Consider the following 16,722-nt stretch of genomic DNA (forward strand, 5'->3'; position numbering starts at 1 on the left):
AAATTAAGGTCAAACTTCTTGATCATTCTTTTCCTTTTTAATATAACTACCACAACACTGGCCATTGCATAAACCTAAACCTATATTCCAAGACTACTTTCCAAAACTAGCAGCATGATTACAATGACTCTATCTAAATTTTTCACATCTTCTAGAATTAACAGTGTTGACTCCACCAAGACATCACCTTCTCTACAAAGACAACCCCTATATGTGATTAAAGATGTTGATGTTGATGCTCTTCTGTCATTCACGTACTCTGCACCAAATTGCACCAAAGAGCACCATCATCTGTGTATCATCATCACCAAATTATTTTATTATCATGTTAATGCAGATTAAGGGTGATAAAATCTAATAAGAAAAGGAGAAGTTGACTTTCCTTATTTTATGTTTCATCCATGTCCATGATTGGACTTGTGCCATGGTAAGAAATTTCTCAGCATCTATCTTTGCTTGATTAAAAATAGCTTTATTTCTATGCTTCCAAATACACCATATCACAAAAACTCATAGGCCTTTCCACAATTTATTGCCTTCATTATTAAAGCAAATGGTGGAAAATTGTTCAAAATGTTTAACCACCTCATTACGATTCACTGAGCTAATCCCAAGTCACCTATTGCACATATTCCAAACTGTGGTTGAAACCTTACATGAAACAAGAATGTGTGAGATAAATTCCTCTTCCCTCCCGCATAAGACACACAATGTATCTGTCAACATCACACCCCTTTTATACAGATTTAGTTTTGTTGTTATCCTATCTGATAAGGCTCTCCAAACATAAAACTGTGTCGATGACATAACCTTTAGATTCCAAAGATATGCAATCTCTTGTCCACTCCTTGTTCCATGATTTGTTAGCATTTTATAGGCGGATTTTACTAAGAAACTATATGAGGGAGGATCGTTCCATACCCATAAATCCTCCTTATCTTGATGTAGAGGAACCTGTGATATACTTGCCATAAAATCTTCAGCCATAGGTTTTTCCCACTTGAACCATTTCCTTCTCTACTAAAAGCCCACTTTCACCCCTCTGTAGACCAACTTCTGAATCTCCCAATAGGTTTATTAAGTAGGGAGTTATTTTAAATTTTGGGGTATCTCTCTTTCAGCTGAGAATTAGCAAGTCATTCGTCTTCCCAAAATTTGAACTTCTCCCTCGATCCTACTTGCCAAACCAAATTTCAAAATAACCATCTGCTTCCTTAATCTTAAAGCTTACTTTCGATAAATCATTTCACCATATAGATTTATACCCATTTCGAGTCGATGTAACTGAATTTGCCATCCCCCACGACCCATATTTCGATTCTAGTACATCCTTCCAAATGCCATACTCGGGAGAGTCCAATTTTCATAATATTTTGCCAAGAATACCTTATTAAACAGATCAATGCGCTTGATACCGAGCCCACCTCATTTTTCGGTTTACAAATATTCCCCCAACTAATCCAAGCAATTTTCTTCTCATATATATATATATATATATATATATATATATATACATATATATATATATATGTATATATATATATATATACTTATAAATTTATTAATTAATTTAAGAAAATATATCATGAATTTAAATAATAGCGTGTGTCAATTCAATTTTAAAGCTCAAACATTTAAAAATTATTATTTAATATAAATTTAGGAATTGTTGTTGTATGAAAATTTATAGTTGAGAACTAAATTAATTAATTTTGAGAGACTCAGATAGTGTTAATTAAGCAATTCAGAAAATATGTGATATTTTTATATAACTTTTAAGAATATTTGAAGTAACAAAAACATGAAATAAAAATTAATTTTTAGTGACAAAAAATAATTAGTTGTTATAGTGACTAAATTAGAGAGTATTTTAGATACTAAAATATTTTTGGTTTCTAAATTAGTTTTTATTATTGTTAAATAATTTCTAAATTTGTATCTAATTAGCCACCAAAGTTTTTGCTACCAAATTTAGAAACTAAATAATTGGTAGTTAAAACCTTGGTTGCTAATTAGATACCAATTTAGAAATCATTTAACAATAATAGAAACTAATTTAGAAACCAAAAATATTTTAGTTTAGTTTCTAAAATTGTCTCTAATTTAGTTATTATAACAACTATTTTATTTTTAAATTGATTTCTATTTCATGTTTTTCTTGTAGTGTACATTCTAATAATCTGGTACTTTAACTTTTTGATTATTAATATAATTTATTTGAATTCGTTTTCAATGAAATCCATGTAGCCATAGGTTTAATAAAAAAATTAGGGTAGAGGTAATCAATACATAGATACAAAAATGTTTATTTTTAGCTTTTAAAAAATGAACAAGTTGAAAACTACTTATTAATTAAAATATCAGGTAATAAAATAAAATTTATCATATGATAACTAATTTAAATTTCTCGACAAACATTTTTTTGTAAGTCTTAAATCATTTAAGGCAACTATCTCATTGGTCTTTCATTTACAGTCTGTTTCAGTATCACCCCTTTAGACCACACATTTTTTAATCTGTCTCTAAATTGTAAAAATATATGATGGTGAATGTGATCGCAATTCCTACGAGGATAAGGTTATTCCTTTTTATCAATATGCATACACAGTCCACGTGATGGAACTGGTCGGAGTTGTACATTCAAATTACTGGTTTACCTCTTCCTCCTTAGTCTGGTTCTCATGGCCCTACGAGGCACTATGTAGTAAAAGAAATTGGCATAATGGTGAAAAAAAAAAATATATGAATGTACCCTTTAATACTTGATGTGCCCTCCTTTATGAAAGTCTGATTTATGACGGGTGAGTGGAGTATCTAACGTGATAATTTTAGAAGATTTCAGCTACAGGACACTAATGCTTTTTTCGATTTTGAAACTAGAAGAGTAAAAGTATAAACTTAAGAAGAAGAAGAAGAATTAAGAAGGAGTAGGTGCGTGGACTTGTGCGTCCGTAGCTTCTCCTTTTAACCTAGAAGCTTCGTTTGATGTATTTTGTTCCTGTAGTCAAAAGGATCCATCATTTTCAAAGTCACACACATGTAGCTGAAATCAACAAATAAAGGGAGACAAATCGCTTTGGTTCGGTTCCAAAGTCAGGAATAGCATTAAGTGGAAGAGTACAGATCAGAGACACTTTGTCTTTCTTCTTTCCCAATACAAAGGAAAAAGAAAAGTAAAGCAAATTAAACCACATTCATTCAATCAGCTTGGTTGGATAATTAATGGTCAGTTTCTCAAACCCCTTAATCTTCCTTCCGGCTGCAATGGAAAAAGCTCCAGAGTTCTATGTTCCTCCTCTTCACACAGTGATGATGATGACATGCTTTGCTCTTCCAAACAATCAAATACCCATCTCCTACACTTCTTTTTACACGGACTACCTTCCTCCTCATCTCTGTCCACTACTTCCCCCTGCAATAATTCATTAAATTAATTCCACTTTTCTTTTGTTTTAAAAACAAAATTCTCGTACACAATACATTACTATGTATCATCATTACTAGGTTAGTGCATATACATACCCTTGCTGTCTCTAAAGTAACAACAGTATGAATTGTGGGAGTTCGAGGACTATGAGAAAAGGCAAGGCTGTTACGCTTCTGCTTTTGTCTCTCGCGTGCTTTGTGATTCTGAAACCAATAGAACACATTCTTCCCTTCAATCTTTCCGTACTTTCCTAGCTGAACCGTGATTTGCTCTATCTGCTGAGCATTTGGAGTTCTCGTCCCTCCTTTGTACAGCATCTCCAATATACCTATCTGTTCTTGCGTCGGATTCCACCGCGTCCCTCCTGGAAGCGTTTCAACCTGCATTAATCATACCAACAAACATTTAACAAAAAATAAACTTTGTGATCGGTTCCTTCCTTTCTCAAAATAAACTTTAATTAATTAACTGCATGTGCATCGTCGCATATAGTAGTATGCTGTACGTGCATACGTGCACGTGAATTATAGTACTAATGCAAGGATATGATGGGCAGAGAGGGAAATTAAATTAATTAAAGAAAAAAGAAGAGAGGTGAAGGGATATGATAGTAATAATAGTGATAATTAGATAATAATATGCAGACCTGGGCTTGGGGTGAAGGTGGATCCTTGTTATTGTGGATTAAGGAAACTAGTTTTCTGGGACCACTTTCTGGTCTGATGAAGCTCTTGAGATCGAAAGGAAGAGAAGGGGTGGTGGTGGTGTGGAGGCTGGGAAGCTTGGGAGCAAGAGGGCGTAATCGGTTGCAGCCAAGGGTGAGGAAAGGTTCGTGCTCCCAGAATGCACGTGTGAAGTGATGCACCTTCATGCTGGTGGTCATGGTGAAGAGAAGAGAGGATGATAGAAGATGATATAGAAGAGGATTAGATGAGACTTTAGTAAAGTGGAGAAAGTGGGAAATGAGGTGTTGCCTACAAAAACCAAGACCAAATGATGAGATGTAGTTGACTTAAGAATTTCCACCTATAAATTAAAGTAAAAGGCAATGCAACTCACCCAATCTAAAGTAAAACTAAAATATATTTTAAAGGAAAAGCACAATTCCACCGTACACAGTAAATTATTACCATAGGCAGTCATTATTGAAAAATTCCAGTCACATATTCCTAATACTTTCTCTTTTGAGTTCTGTATCAATAATTAAATTTAGCATAACATTTGAAACGTCTTTTGTTTATACTACTAGTCCTGCACCCGTGCATGTATTCTATAAAAAAAAAAAAAAATTATAATAATAAAGATTATAATAAGAAAAGGTTATAATATTAAAAAATAAAATAGATTATGCAATCCAACATCATAATGCTACATCATCTAATAAAAAATAAAAGTATAAATTAGATGTAACAATAATAATTTAAAACATAATTATAAGTTATACTTATTTAATTAATCTCAAATTTAAAGTGTTATACTTATTTAATTAATCTCAAATTTAAAGTGTTAACCAGGTAATAAGATAAAGTCAACACTTAATAAGACATCCAACGATTTTTGAAAGCATACAAATAATATAATTTTTAAAGGGAGTAGTAGATGTATTGGAAGTGTTTGGTTTGGTTCAACTGAAGGTTTGGTCTTAGGTTACATCTAAGTCACATTCTACGCATTTTTCCTTCTCTGATTGGTGACTTGATTCTTTGGTTTGAATTCGGATGATCTCATGATTTACCTTTTTAAATGTATGAGTGGAAGTTTTAGGTGATTTTTTCCCGGATTTAAATAAGAGTGGGAGGTTAAAGGTCGAGTTTCATGTATAAGGGTTGGATCACCCCTAAAGTAATTCATATTTATTATTTTTTTTCTGATAATAAAAATCTTAACCGATAACTTAAATGTAAAAGTTATGGAAAAAATATATAAAAAAGACAAGAGACTACTTATATCCAAAGATTAAAATTTACATAGTTATCACATTATACAAATATAATATTCTCTTAATTGGCATGCACAGCTAAATCATATTAAAATATTCAATCAAGGGTCTTAAGAATTTAAAAAAATATTTTTTCAACATCGAAAAAGGGAAAAAAAAATAACTGTTTAAAGTGTGGCATTGACACAATATTTAAGAACAAGAACCATGATTAACAAAAAAAATATTTGCTTTTCATCTGAAAATATTATTAGTTGTGTTTAATAATACTACAGTAAAAATTAATTGTAATGAATAACTTAACTGTATAATCTCATAATCTTTTTTTTTCATTTAATTATTATGCTATTTGTCATATAATTACAATTACATTTCAACTAATATTTAATTAAAAATATTAATTTAATGTTTTAAAGTTCTAAAAATTGAAATGCAAATAAAAAATGATCAATGTATGAGTTTTAGAAGAATTCATTATTTGAATCCCTAAACTAAGGAATAACGTGCATTAAAAATATATGTTAAAAATGTGTGTTTTTAGTTTACTACAGATTAAGAAAAAATCAGTTATATATCTACATTAAATTTTACGAATCTATTAATTTCTTTTCAAAATGCCTCTCCTTAAAAACAAAAAACAAAAAAATATTATGGTGGTGAAACTAAAGGTTAAATTTTAATTAAAATTAAGATATGTTAGGAAAATATGAGTAAATAAAGTAAAATTAGTTCAAATTTATTTATATTTAAAAGATGTGGTTTTTCTATTGAATATTGATAAATAAGAATAAGGAGATAATATTTATTCTGCATTTATTATGATATGAATAAAAGGTATAAAATAGAAAAGAGGTTAAATAAAGATGTTAATGAGCGCGTGTGGAGAAGGGGTGTGTGTTGGCCCGTCAAACGAGGAGTTATTTTCTTGCTTTGATGATAAGGTATCGATGCTTTTCGGTGGCCTCTTTCCCTCTCTCTCTCTTTCAAAGCTTTTGGTCATCAATAAAGTGATGTGAGGAATGCAAAAAGATTCCTCCAATCCCAAAACTTGAAAACGGAAGCCCTTCGATCTGCTTTTCAGGATACGGATTTTTATATCCAAAAGGATGAATAAAAGGATGAATGGGATTGTCCTTTTCCACTGCCAGAGAATGTCCAACACTCGCTCCACCCCAATTTCCCACTCTTTCGGGAACTCACTCTACTTCAATTTCCCAACTCCACTTCTACTATATCCAAATTCACTCCACTCTATTTCTATAAACATTTTATAACCCCAAAAGGGATCATCATCAAGTGAACCAAGAAAACCTGTGAGAAGTGGGGTTTGCAAATAATCCATATGATTGAGTGTTGAGTGCAGCTGGCAACTGGTCGGATAACTGATCACTGTTCTTTCACCAACCCAGCTGGGCACGTCACTAAACATTTTTTTTTCCATGTAATTCCACTCTCTATTTACTTCTGCACACGTGTCTCAGTCAAAATACATGATGGCCAATCATCACATCACAATCATGCACCTCCAAGCTGCGCGTGAGTTTTCCTGTTTCACTCCTTTGGATATCATTATCGAACCCTTTATGCCCCATCAACACCTTTTCCATACGCTAACTTTCCTCTTACGGCTAATTATGCCACCAATAAACCATTCTCTGCCAAATACGATTACAGCATTTGCGCTATCAAAATAACCTCTATGTCATCAATGACCTCAATTTTCACATAACAATTCAATTTTACCTATCATTGGAGAAAGATAAAAGTTACTTAAAAGGACATTCGGTGGCGAATAAATGGTAATGTATCAGTGTCATTAACGAGGGAAAAGATACAATTTCATATCTGAAATGTCACAAAAACAATTCTAACGTGTTAAAGTGTTGTACAGTAATTAACATTTGTTTTTACTGTTCGGTGTTTATGTGATTAAGTTGTAGAGTTCTGGTTATCTTTGTGGAAGATTGAGTTTTAAAATACTGATATGTATGAATGAGAAATATTTTGCTGTAAAGAAGTCATCAGAACGTAACATTGGAACAATAAAATTAAAATTTATCATAAAAAAAAACATTATAGAAAGATAATGATGAAAGTTACATGATTATTATAAGACTTGCAAAAGTTAACATAGAATTATCTAGATCATCAAGGTTAATTTTGGTATATTTCATAAGTAGGTTTTGATGCATAATTTTGTTAAATTTGTAATAGGTGGCTATTATTTTGAAGCTTAGATAAATTTATTATAGATTTATTTGGTTTTGATATAAAAAAAATTAAGATTGTAAAATCATATGGAATAGAGTATGAGGTGATGTGGTTGTGACTTTTGTACTTGGAATACTCCTTAAATATTTCCTTTAATTATTATTTCATTTTTTATTAGAAAAAAGTAATTTACATAAGATTATATATAAATAGTATATCAGACTCCTTATTCGAGGAAGGAAAATGGATTAAGAAAAAAAATATATAACTACCACTAACTTTAAGATTTACCCATCATCTGTTTGAGAGGACATGAGATAGGGCCAGTAAATATCATTGCAAGCTTGCTTTGTTAGAAAGTGTGATCAATGGCTCCCTTTCAACATAGGAGTAAATCACTTTTAAAGCAAAAATGTGAAGAAAACAAAAGGGAACTTCAGAAAGCTTGATGTAAATATAATATAATGAATTCATTATTTAATAATAATAATAATTATATAATGTACATGTATAGAGACAAATTGACAACAAATTCATAAGTTGAACATGTTATACAATACATTATTATTAAAATTAAATTTTTAACATATATATATATATATATATATACTATAATTAAATAGTGTAAGTACACTCTAATTAACTTTTACTACTTATATGAAAAAAGCTAAGCTAATCGATAATATATTAATATTTAATTCACACCATACAAACATTCAATACTGCTGGCTCCTTAGTCTGACGTGACCCCGAATTTCGTTATGCAAATTCCCTCCAAAAACGTAACCCTAATCCTTGGTGAGTTGTATTGTGTTATCTACCAGCTCATTTGTACTTTAAAATGATTTTAAGGGTACCAGCAATTTTCAGTATTTTTTTCACTGTCGATTTTGTTTTTTTTTTTTATTCAATGATAGAGTGCATAAGAGTACTTAAAGTGTCCCACGTGAAGTTTCTACTTTAATTGAAAGAATTGTTATCACGAAAAGCCATTTGGAATTTAATTTTCAATAATTTTTGTCAAATTGTTACTGAAAACTTTGAACGAGAAAAAAATTGCTTAAATTGGGTTCATGTTGAAAGTTGGCCAGTTGTTTTGATTCTTCATAACCTTGGCCATTATTCAAATTAAGTTGAAAAGTTTGGTTTAAAAGGTGGCTTTTTTAATCTTTAATTATCCCATTAGACAGATGTGAGTTTATGGGAACATCGAAATCGTGGGATGATGATAGCAAGGTTGACAAATAATAGACTATGAGCTTGAGGCAATGTTTTTTGTCTCACATTACACAGATCTCGTATCTGATTGCACCACATTTATCACAATTCCCTTCAATCACGACAACAAAAGATTTTCCCTCTCATTCCATGCCAATCAACCAATGCTGCCCCTATTTACACATACGTAAGCCTTTCATTATTCTCTTCCTATTTTCATTTTTTTGTTTGTTTTACAGCTAACATATTTTTAATTTGTGTATATTTACCTTACTTTTGTCCTCATACTTATATTTATTTTAACTATTAAAAAAATTTAATTTATTTTAAATTTTTTTTTTTTAGTGCTATTAGATTGAAAAGAAGAAAAATGTGTATTTTTTAACATTTAATTTTTAATAATTTTACATTTCATTTAGTTTAATTTTTATATTCTATAATATATGATTTAATAAATATTTAAAAAAGTACAAACAGAATTTAAATATTGGAGATGGTAATAAATAAGATTTTTTATTACTTAAAAAAAATATAACAATAAATATAAAATTTTAATTTGAAAAGGTGGACATATATCCAAAGAAACACTCATCATTTGTTACAATCCATAAATCTGTCGGTCCCAAAATTGCATATTTATTGTACCGAGTTAATGTTTTCTAATTTTTTTTAAATACTAAAAAAAACGTGATATTAGCTATCAGATATTTGTGTTTAGTGTGGACGTGATTTTCATTGATTTCACAAAATCGATGTAAAATTAACAGAAGCACGAAAAGATTTCGAAAAAAATAATAATTTTGTGTCAATCATAATTTTAAAGTCTAATTTAAGTTGTGCGTCGAGATACTTTTAGAAATAAATATGTTACATTGTCAACGTATTGTTATATTTTAATTTTTTAAATATTATTTATTCTAAATTTATTTAATGTATAATATTATAATAGATATTTTAATTTTAAATTATTTATTGTATTTATTTCAAATTTAATTTTTTTAATATTATAATTAAATTTTAAATTTTTTATATAAGTTAGTTAAATTAAATTTATTAAATTGGTTAAATATTTGATTTTAAAATTATTTAAAGAAATTATCTCAAAAGTTTATAAATAATTAAGAAATGGAAAAAAAAATTGAGTAAAAAAATAGGTATTTAAATTTTGTAAATGTTATATAAAATATTTAAATTTTTTTAAAATTATTTATTTTAAATTTATTTAATTTATAATATGAAATGGATGAGCTCGCATTTTCATCCCTAACTTTATTTATTTTTTAAATGTTCACCACTTGTTCTTGCTATATTCTAAAAAGGAGTTGAATCTGCACAGATATGTGGTCATTGATAGCAAAAAAGTAAACATGGTGTTAGAGAGGAAAATCCATATGCTGGATAGACTCTACATTGGAATCAATGAGACTGTTATTTGATGAAATGTGTATGACACACCTAAGAAGGTAGGTTCTTTTGTTTTTGTTTATTCTTCGTGTATAGAAAAAGTGGTAGATAGTTATATGAATACTTCATGTTTTCTTATAATTACCGACATATACACTAACAATATTTAATTATTTCTTAAATAACATTATAATATGATTTTCACGGGTTTATTTTTATATTATTCAGGTTAAAACCTTTATTAAGTCATTTACTTAGAGTTGTAGTTTTTTTCGTTAAATCATATTTGGGAAACGTGTTTCCCGAAGTTTTAAAACTCTTGTTAAATACAATGAATTTAAGAACCCCCGTAAAATACCATAGGTTTCAAAACCTCCATAAATATCATGGATTTCAAAACTTTCGTTAAATATCATGAGTTTAAAAATCTCAATAAATTAATATGGGTATAAGAAACTCCATAAAATACCATGAGTTTCAAAATTTTCATAAAATGACTTGTTTGAAATAACCTTCAACCCTATTTTCCACCATTTCTAATGATCCTCCTAACTTCTCTCTTCCACCGTAAGCACACTGCTCCCTGACATTGGCTCATTAGCCGTCTACGACAGACGTAACAAGGAATCACAATTCATCCACACTTATGTCAATTATATCTAAGGAGAAAAAATAAATAAGGAACTATCTTCTTCTTACTCCAATATTGTTTCTTCCATCACCTTGATATCCTAACTTTGGTCACAAGCCACCATTACCTAGCTCGAGAACAACTTATTTACATATCCTAAATAATTGCATTATCTATCATATGTGGGTTTTAAAGTCATGTGTGTTCTTAGCTAAAGATCGTAAGAACATATTGGGAGGAGAAATTAACTTTATTACTTCTCACTTTCACAGTATTAATTATTAGATGCATTTTAAAAAAAAGTCTTAATTTAAAATATTTCAAAATTACAAGAATTAAATATTAACAATTATAACTAAAAGTAAAATTGCACATAAAATATACGTACATTGAAAGTTAAAACAAAATAAGCCAAATTTTTTGAAGTATGAACTTGTAACAAAATAAACTATGAATTATATAAACCAACTACCATCAATCATAAGAAGTATGCAAATAGTGTTGAAATACTTATTACCCAAGTTTAGTTGTTTAAATACTTATTATCCAAAGTTATTTTGTTGAGTTTTAGAATAAATTTTTGAAACTCTAGAAAACTTATTTGTAATGTAAAATTACACTTTCAAAATTTTATAGAATTTAGTTATAAAATATATTAAAACTATATAGTTTTAATTATTTATTTATAAATAGATTTAATTATATTTATTTGTTGAAGTTTGAAAATTTTGTAGTATTTTATTAAGGTTCAACAATAAATCTTTGAAATTTAACGAAGGTTAAAAAAACCTCCGTTATTTTAATGAGGTTTTAAAATAAACCTTTGAAATTTAATTAATGTTAAAAAAACTTTCGTTATTTTGTTAAAATTTTAAAATAAACCTTTGAAATTTAACAAAGGTTAAAAAAACCTTTATTATTTTGCCGAGGTTTAAAAATAAATTTGGAAAGGTTAAAAAAAACATCTGTTAATTAAATCAATTCTTAGAATTATATTAACCTTCGTTAAAACTCTTTTTTCTTATAGCATATATCTTGCTTTAATATATCAATTGTTACACTTTTGAAAAAAAAATGTACAAAAATAATAAGTATTTAATAATTTTATTAGAAAATTTACATAGTTAAAAATATATTATTTATTTTAATATAAATAAGAATATTTTTAAAATAAAACATATTTTTTATGTTTGTAAATGTAATTAAATTTGTTTTTTTTTTCATTTACATTTTTCTTTTTTTATAACTTTGCTTCTTAAATTTTTTAAAATAAATTCTTTCACTGTTTAGTTTGGTATAAAATTTGTATAATATGTTATTGGCATGTCACTTTGCATTGATAGATGATTTAACGTTTTTAACATTATGATATACATGACATTGGTGTGGAGTGTGTACCAATTTTACTTATGATTAAGAAAATTAATTGATCTCGTTGTTCACTGAGATTATTTTCTTCACAGAATTTAGGACATTAAGAAATCCGAAACCATTTTTCCTCATAACAATAAACATTGTTATATCTAAATATATGATATACTATCTTTAAAAGTAACCAGAATAATTTCCAAAAAATAAAATAGTTTAAAATTTCTAAAAATGGAAATGACCAAAATTATTAAACTCTAGGGATGGGCTTTTATTAAAAAAAAAACAAGGCAATTGCTTCATACACCATATAATTGCACCCAATTCCAGTGGAAAAAAGGAAAATGTTAATGTATTATTTTTTTATTGAGAATTTTTTATCCTGAATGAGCTTTTTATTTTTGTTTCTGGATTTTTATGTTCGGAACACAGAAAGCTCTTCCGGATCAAGTTTTTTTAGAATGTGTTATTTTTAATTCTAAATTTTCATATCTGGAATAAAGAGTATTTTTGGAATTTTAAAATATGTTGGTGCAGGTTCAAAAGTATTGGGTGTAGGAAGAATTTGCCTAGAAACAAAAGAGTCCAGTGATGGGCTTGCTAATTCTTGAGATGGACTGGGAGGGTGGCGAGAAATTGACTGTTTCTTCCTGCACCTCCATAGGTTCTTCTGCTATCCGCATACAAAATGTGAAAATATATTTTTATCCTTATTGTACCACCCCATAGAGTAGCTTTCAGATTATATAATCTAGACACACATTTCAAAAAAAAATTCGGATTACATAATTTGGAAACTAATTATGCATATGAAAAAAGGCTTCCGATTTATGTAATCCGGAAATTAAAACGAATTTGGTAACAGAAAAGTATTTTTGGAAATATGAAAATTTATGAAGGTAAGAGAAAAATATATGGAGGTGCAGGAAGAAACAGCCGGAGAAATTTTGTCCAGCCAGATCAGCATAGCCATCTACTTCAAATAGAAGGTCATTTCATTCTGCACCCCATGTTTCGAAGTTGCATTCCTTAGGGGGTAGTGAAATGCCTAAAGTACTCCTGGATTAAATTTATAAAACAAGTTTATTTTGGATTGGGTGATAATTCAGAAAGGTTCTAGATTGCATAATTTGATATTTTGAATTTCACAATTCAAAACATATTTTGAAGTTTTGTGTATATTTTTTAATATATTTTTTTTATTTAAAATATAGTTTAGAATATGCTAATCATCTTGCTAACTTTTAACACGCATGAAGGTCTTTGTTTTTTTTTCAAGTCCATCCTCACTAGTCTCCACCCTTTCTATAAAGGAAAATCCATTGGCCCTTTACCTTGTTTTTCTTTTCTTTTCAGCAATTATCAATACGGGTTAACATCAATTAAGTTCTTATAATTTTTTCATTTTGATTATTTAATATTTAGTATCACTAAATTTAGTTCATTTAATATAATTTTGTATGTGCATTGAGTTTAGCAACACTATATATCATAGATGGTTCACATTATTAAGTGTATACAATTTTATGTATTTCACTAAATAACTTTATTTTAATGCATATTTCTTTTTTTCATTATAAAATAATTGTATTTTTTATATAAAAATAAAGTTTAAATAAGTTTTAGATCCTTATAATATATAACTACATTTTGTTTTGAATACCCAATAATTGCTAACATTCTTGATGGGTTGTATGTTAAGAGGTCATGTTAGTAATTGAGTAGAATGACATAAATTTTTTAAAATAATTTTGTTTCAAGGAAAGAAATTAATCAAGGTGATGTTGTTTCTCTTCGTGAGAGTTTAGTTCATTTTTGTTTCTTCCTTTTCACATTGAAATCCCATAGAAGATAACGATGGATAGGTATAAGAAATTTGTTTCTATATATATTTTTAATCTTTAGTTTCATCATTAAATAGGATGTCAATAAACCACTGAAAATAACATGATCACTCATCACTTAAAATATGTCAATAAATCACAGGAACCAAATATAAATACAAATTTTATGGGACTAGAAAGTTTTTTATTTTATTAAAGACTAAAAATAAAATGTAAAACTTTCTATGAAACTAAAAAAAAATGTCAGTCATATTCCAGCATCGATGTCTCAATTAATAAATAGGTACTCACTTACGAATATTACTAAATGATAGAAATCAAACGGAAAATATTTTTTTACTAAAGAACATATACAAGATTCACAAATTTACGAGGATAAAAGAAGTTATTTAAACCTTAAAATTATATAGATATGTTTTTAAAATAAAAAATATACAGTTGTCACATTCCATACATCAGTTATAATATAGATAAACACTTATTTTGATTCACGAGAGTCTTTATGTGAGTAGTTTTTTTAATCTTCTTTTCACAATCTATCTCTTGGAAAATTTTGTTTTTGTCACATCCTTTATTGATGGTCAACCGTGAGACAACCTTCTTTGTAAAGACAAAACTCTATTTTTATTATTTTTGAATCTTTATCATATTAGCTTTTGATTAGGTAATAATATATATATATATATATATATATAATTTCTTAAAGTAACCAATGTATCTTTTATTTTATTAAATTATATTCAGGTCTAAAACCCACGTCTATTTCATATTAATCATATTATAAAATTAATTTACATAATTTTTTAATAATATTATCTTGTAATAAATATTTACATATTTTTAAAAGTCACGTTTCACGTATAATGTAATAATTATCTAAATTATTTTTAAATATAAATTTATCAGTTGGATTAATTAAATTTTTAATTTTTAATTTTTTTTATGAAAGATGTAAGTTAATTAACTTTTACCTTGATATAAATGGATTCTCGCCTATAATAAAATATTATTTGTCTAATAATTTTATAATAAAAGAAAAAAATTAAAGTTCATAATATAAATACCTTTAATGAATATTATGAATTATTGTTTTATAATATTCATGCTATTAATTAGAGTAAATACTTTGTTTTTTATATTTACTTTTGGATTACATTCAATTGGGTGTAAAAATAGATTTATAATTATTGTTTGATATTTCTGTATTTAAAAATTAATGTTAATATTATGTTTTAAGTTTTATCATTATATTATTAATATTAATAAATATTGAAAATATGTATTGATTTTGAAGTTTTTTAAAAGTTAAAGACAGTTTATTTTAATTTTTCACTGACCCAACCCAATTATATTTGGATTTGATTACTAAATAAATAAAAAAACTTAATCCAACGCAATAAAATTTAATCAAGTTAGGTTTAAAATTATACTCAATTCAACATATTTGAATCGTCAAATATATTATTTGTATGTTAATAAGTGATATAATATTACATAAATTTGTGAAACTCATTTTTATAATTAACTGTAGAACTCTTTTAAGAAGATTCATTTTGGTTATAAAATGATTAAAAATGATTCTATATGTAAGAAATAATAAAGTTATAAAACTTGAAGATATCATTGATGTGTGGTGGGTTTATTTGATTTTTTTTACTCTTGTACACGAGTGGGTTGAAGCGATGGAGTAGAAGTATTTGTGGTGGTTTTATAGGAATGTTGAAAAGTATTTGGCATCGGTTCATAGTGGAGTTTGAAGTCCGACGAAGGGGAATCAATGATTGGAAAGGGACAGTCTCACATAGTCGCACAGAGGCATCGCGCACCCAAAGCTCAAGATAATTTATCCAACACGTCAAAGGTGCAGATGAGACCTACCATCACAAACGTTAACACTCAACAAAAACACTACAACATACTGCTACTTGGTTACATTTTAAGGAGGAAGATGAAGAACACACATAATAATTTCTAAATTTAAGAGGAAATAAGAAACTTCTCAGACTGTACTGGTGGTTAAAACATGAAGTTATAAAATGGAAAAAAATGTTTTGACAGTTGGTGCAGAGTTTTTTTTAAGGAAATGTGATGTGGAAGAGTAAGGGGAAAACAAAAGAAAGACGAAAGTATATTATTAAAAAGTAAAGAGAGATGAGAGGTGGGTGAGGCCCTACGGTTTGAATGTGTATCAAACGCAACTATCCTAAACTCCAACTTTCCCATGACTCTGACAACTGACAACCTCACTTTGAGATAGAGCCACACTGTTCTCCGCCTATCTCGCATATTCTTTTAAGAACAAAATTAAATCATTTTTTTTTTGTGGGGTGCCCTCATCAGCTGCTGCTTTGGGTGCTCAATTCTTCCTTATCTCCCAATCCACTTGTTACCACTGTTCCACAACTGAAACATTAGTGTTTGTTTTTTGTTTCAAATTAATTCGGCTTTGTTGGGCCACTGCTGTTCCTATCTTTATCTCTTCATTCACCCCTCCTCCTTCTTTCACACTCATCAATTCCATCATTTCCTCGTTTTTTGACTTCTCATCAAGATAACACACGCAGGGGAGAATATAGTTCACACACACTCAACCCTTATACACCTTCCAAACACTACATTTGAAATCACAAACTATCGAATTCATCACAACATATGTATATATTTGCATAAAGAAAATCCG

General features: G+C 28.2%; 1 protein-coding gene across 1 annotated transcript; it reads right to left on the reverse strand.

Moving 5' to 3' along the window:
- Positions 1-3,044: 3,044 nt before the first annotated feature.
- LOC137822770 (WUSCHEL-related homeobox 4-like) lies at positions 3,045-4,404 on the reverse strand. The gene is made up of 3 exons (XM_068627766.1): positions 4,074-4,404; positions 3,523-3,807; positions 3,045-3,412 (listed from the first exon to the last, which is right to left on the reverse strand). Exons 1-3 carry the CDS (start codon positions 4,308-4,310, stop codon positions 3,227-3,229), a joined length of 708 nt encoding a protein of 235 aa, XP_068483867.1. The 5' UTR covers positions 4,311-4,404; the 3' UTR covers positions 3,045-3,226.
- Positions 4,405-16,722: the final 12,318 nt, after the last annotated feature.

The sequence above is a fragment of the Phaseolus vulgaris genome, chromosome 9 (genome assembly GCF_000499845.2).
Source record: "Phaseolus vulgaris cultivar G19833 chromosome 9, P. vulgaris v2.0, whole genome shotgun sequence".
Taxonomy (NCBI): Eukaryota; Viridiplantae; Streptophyta; class Magnoliopsida; order Fabales; family Fabaceae; genus Phaseolus; species Phaseolus vulgaris.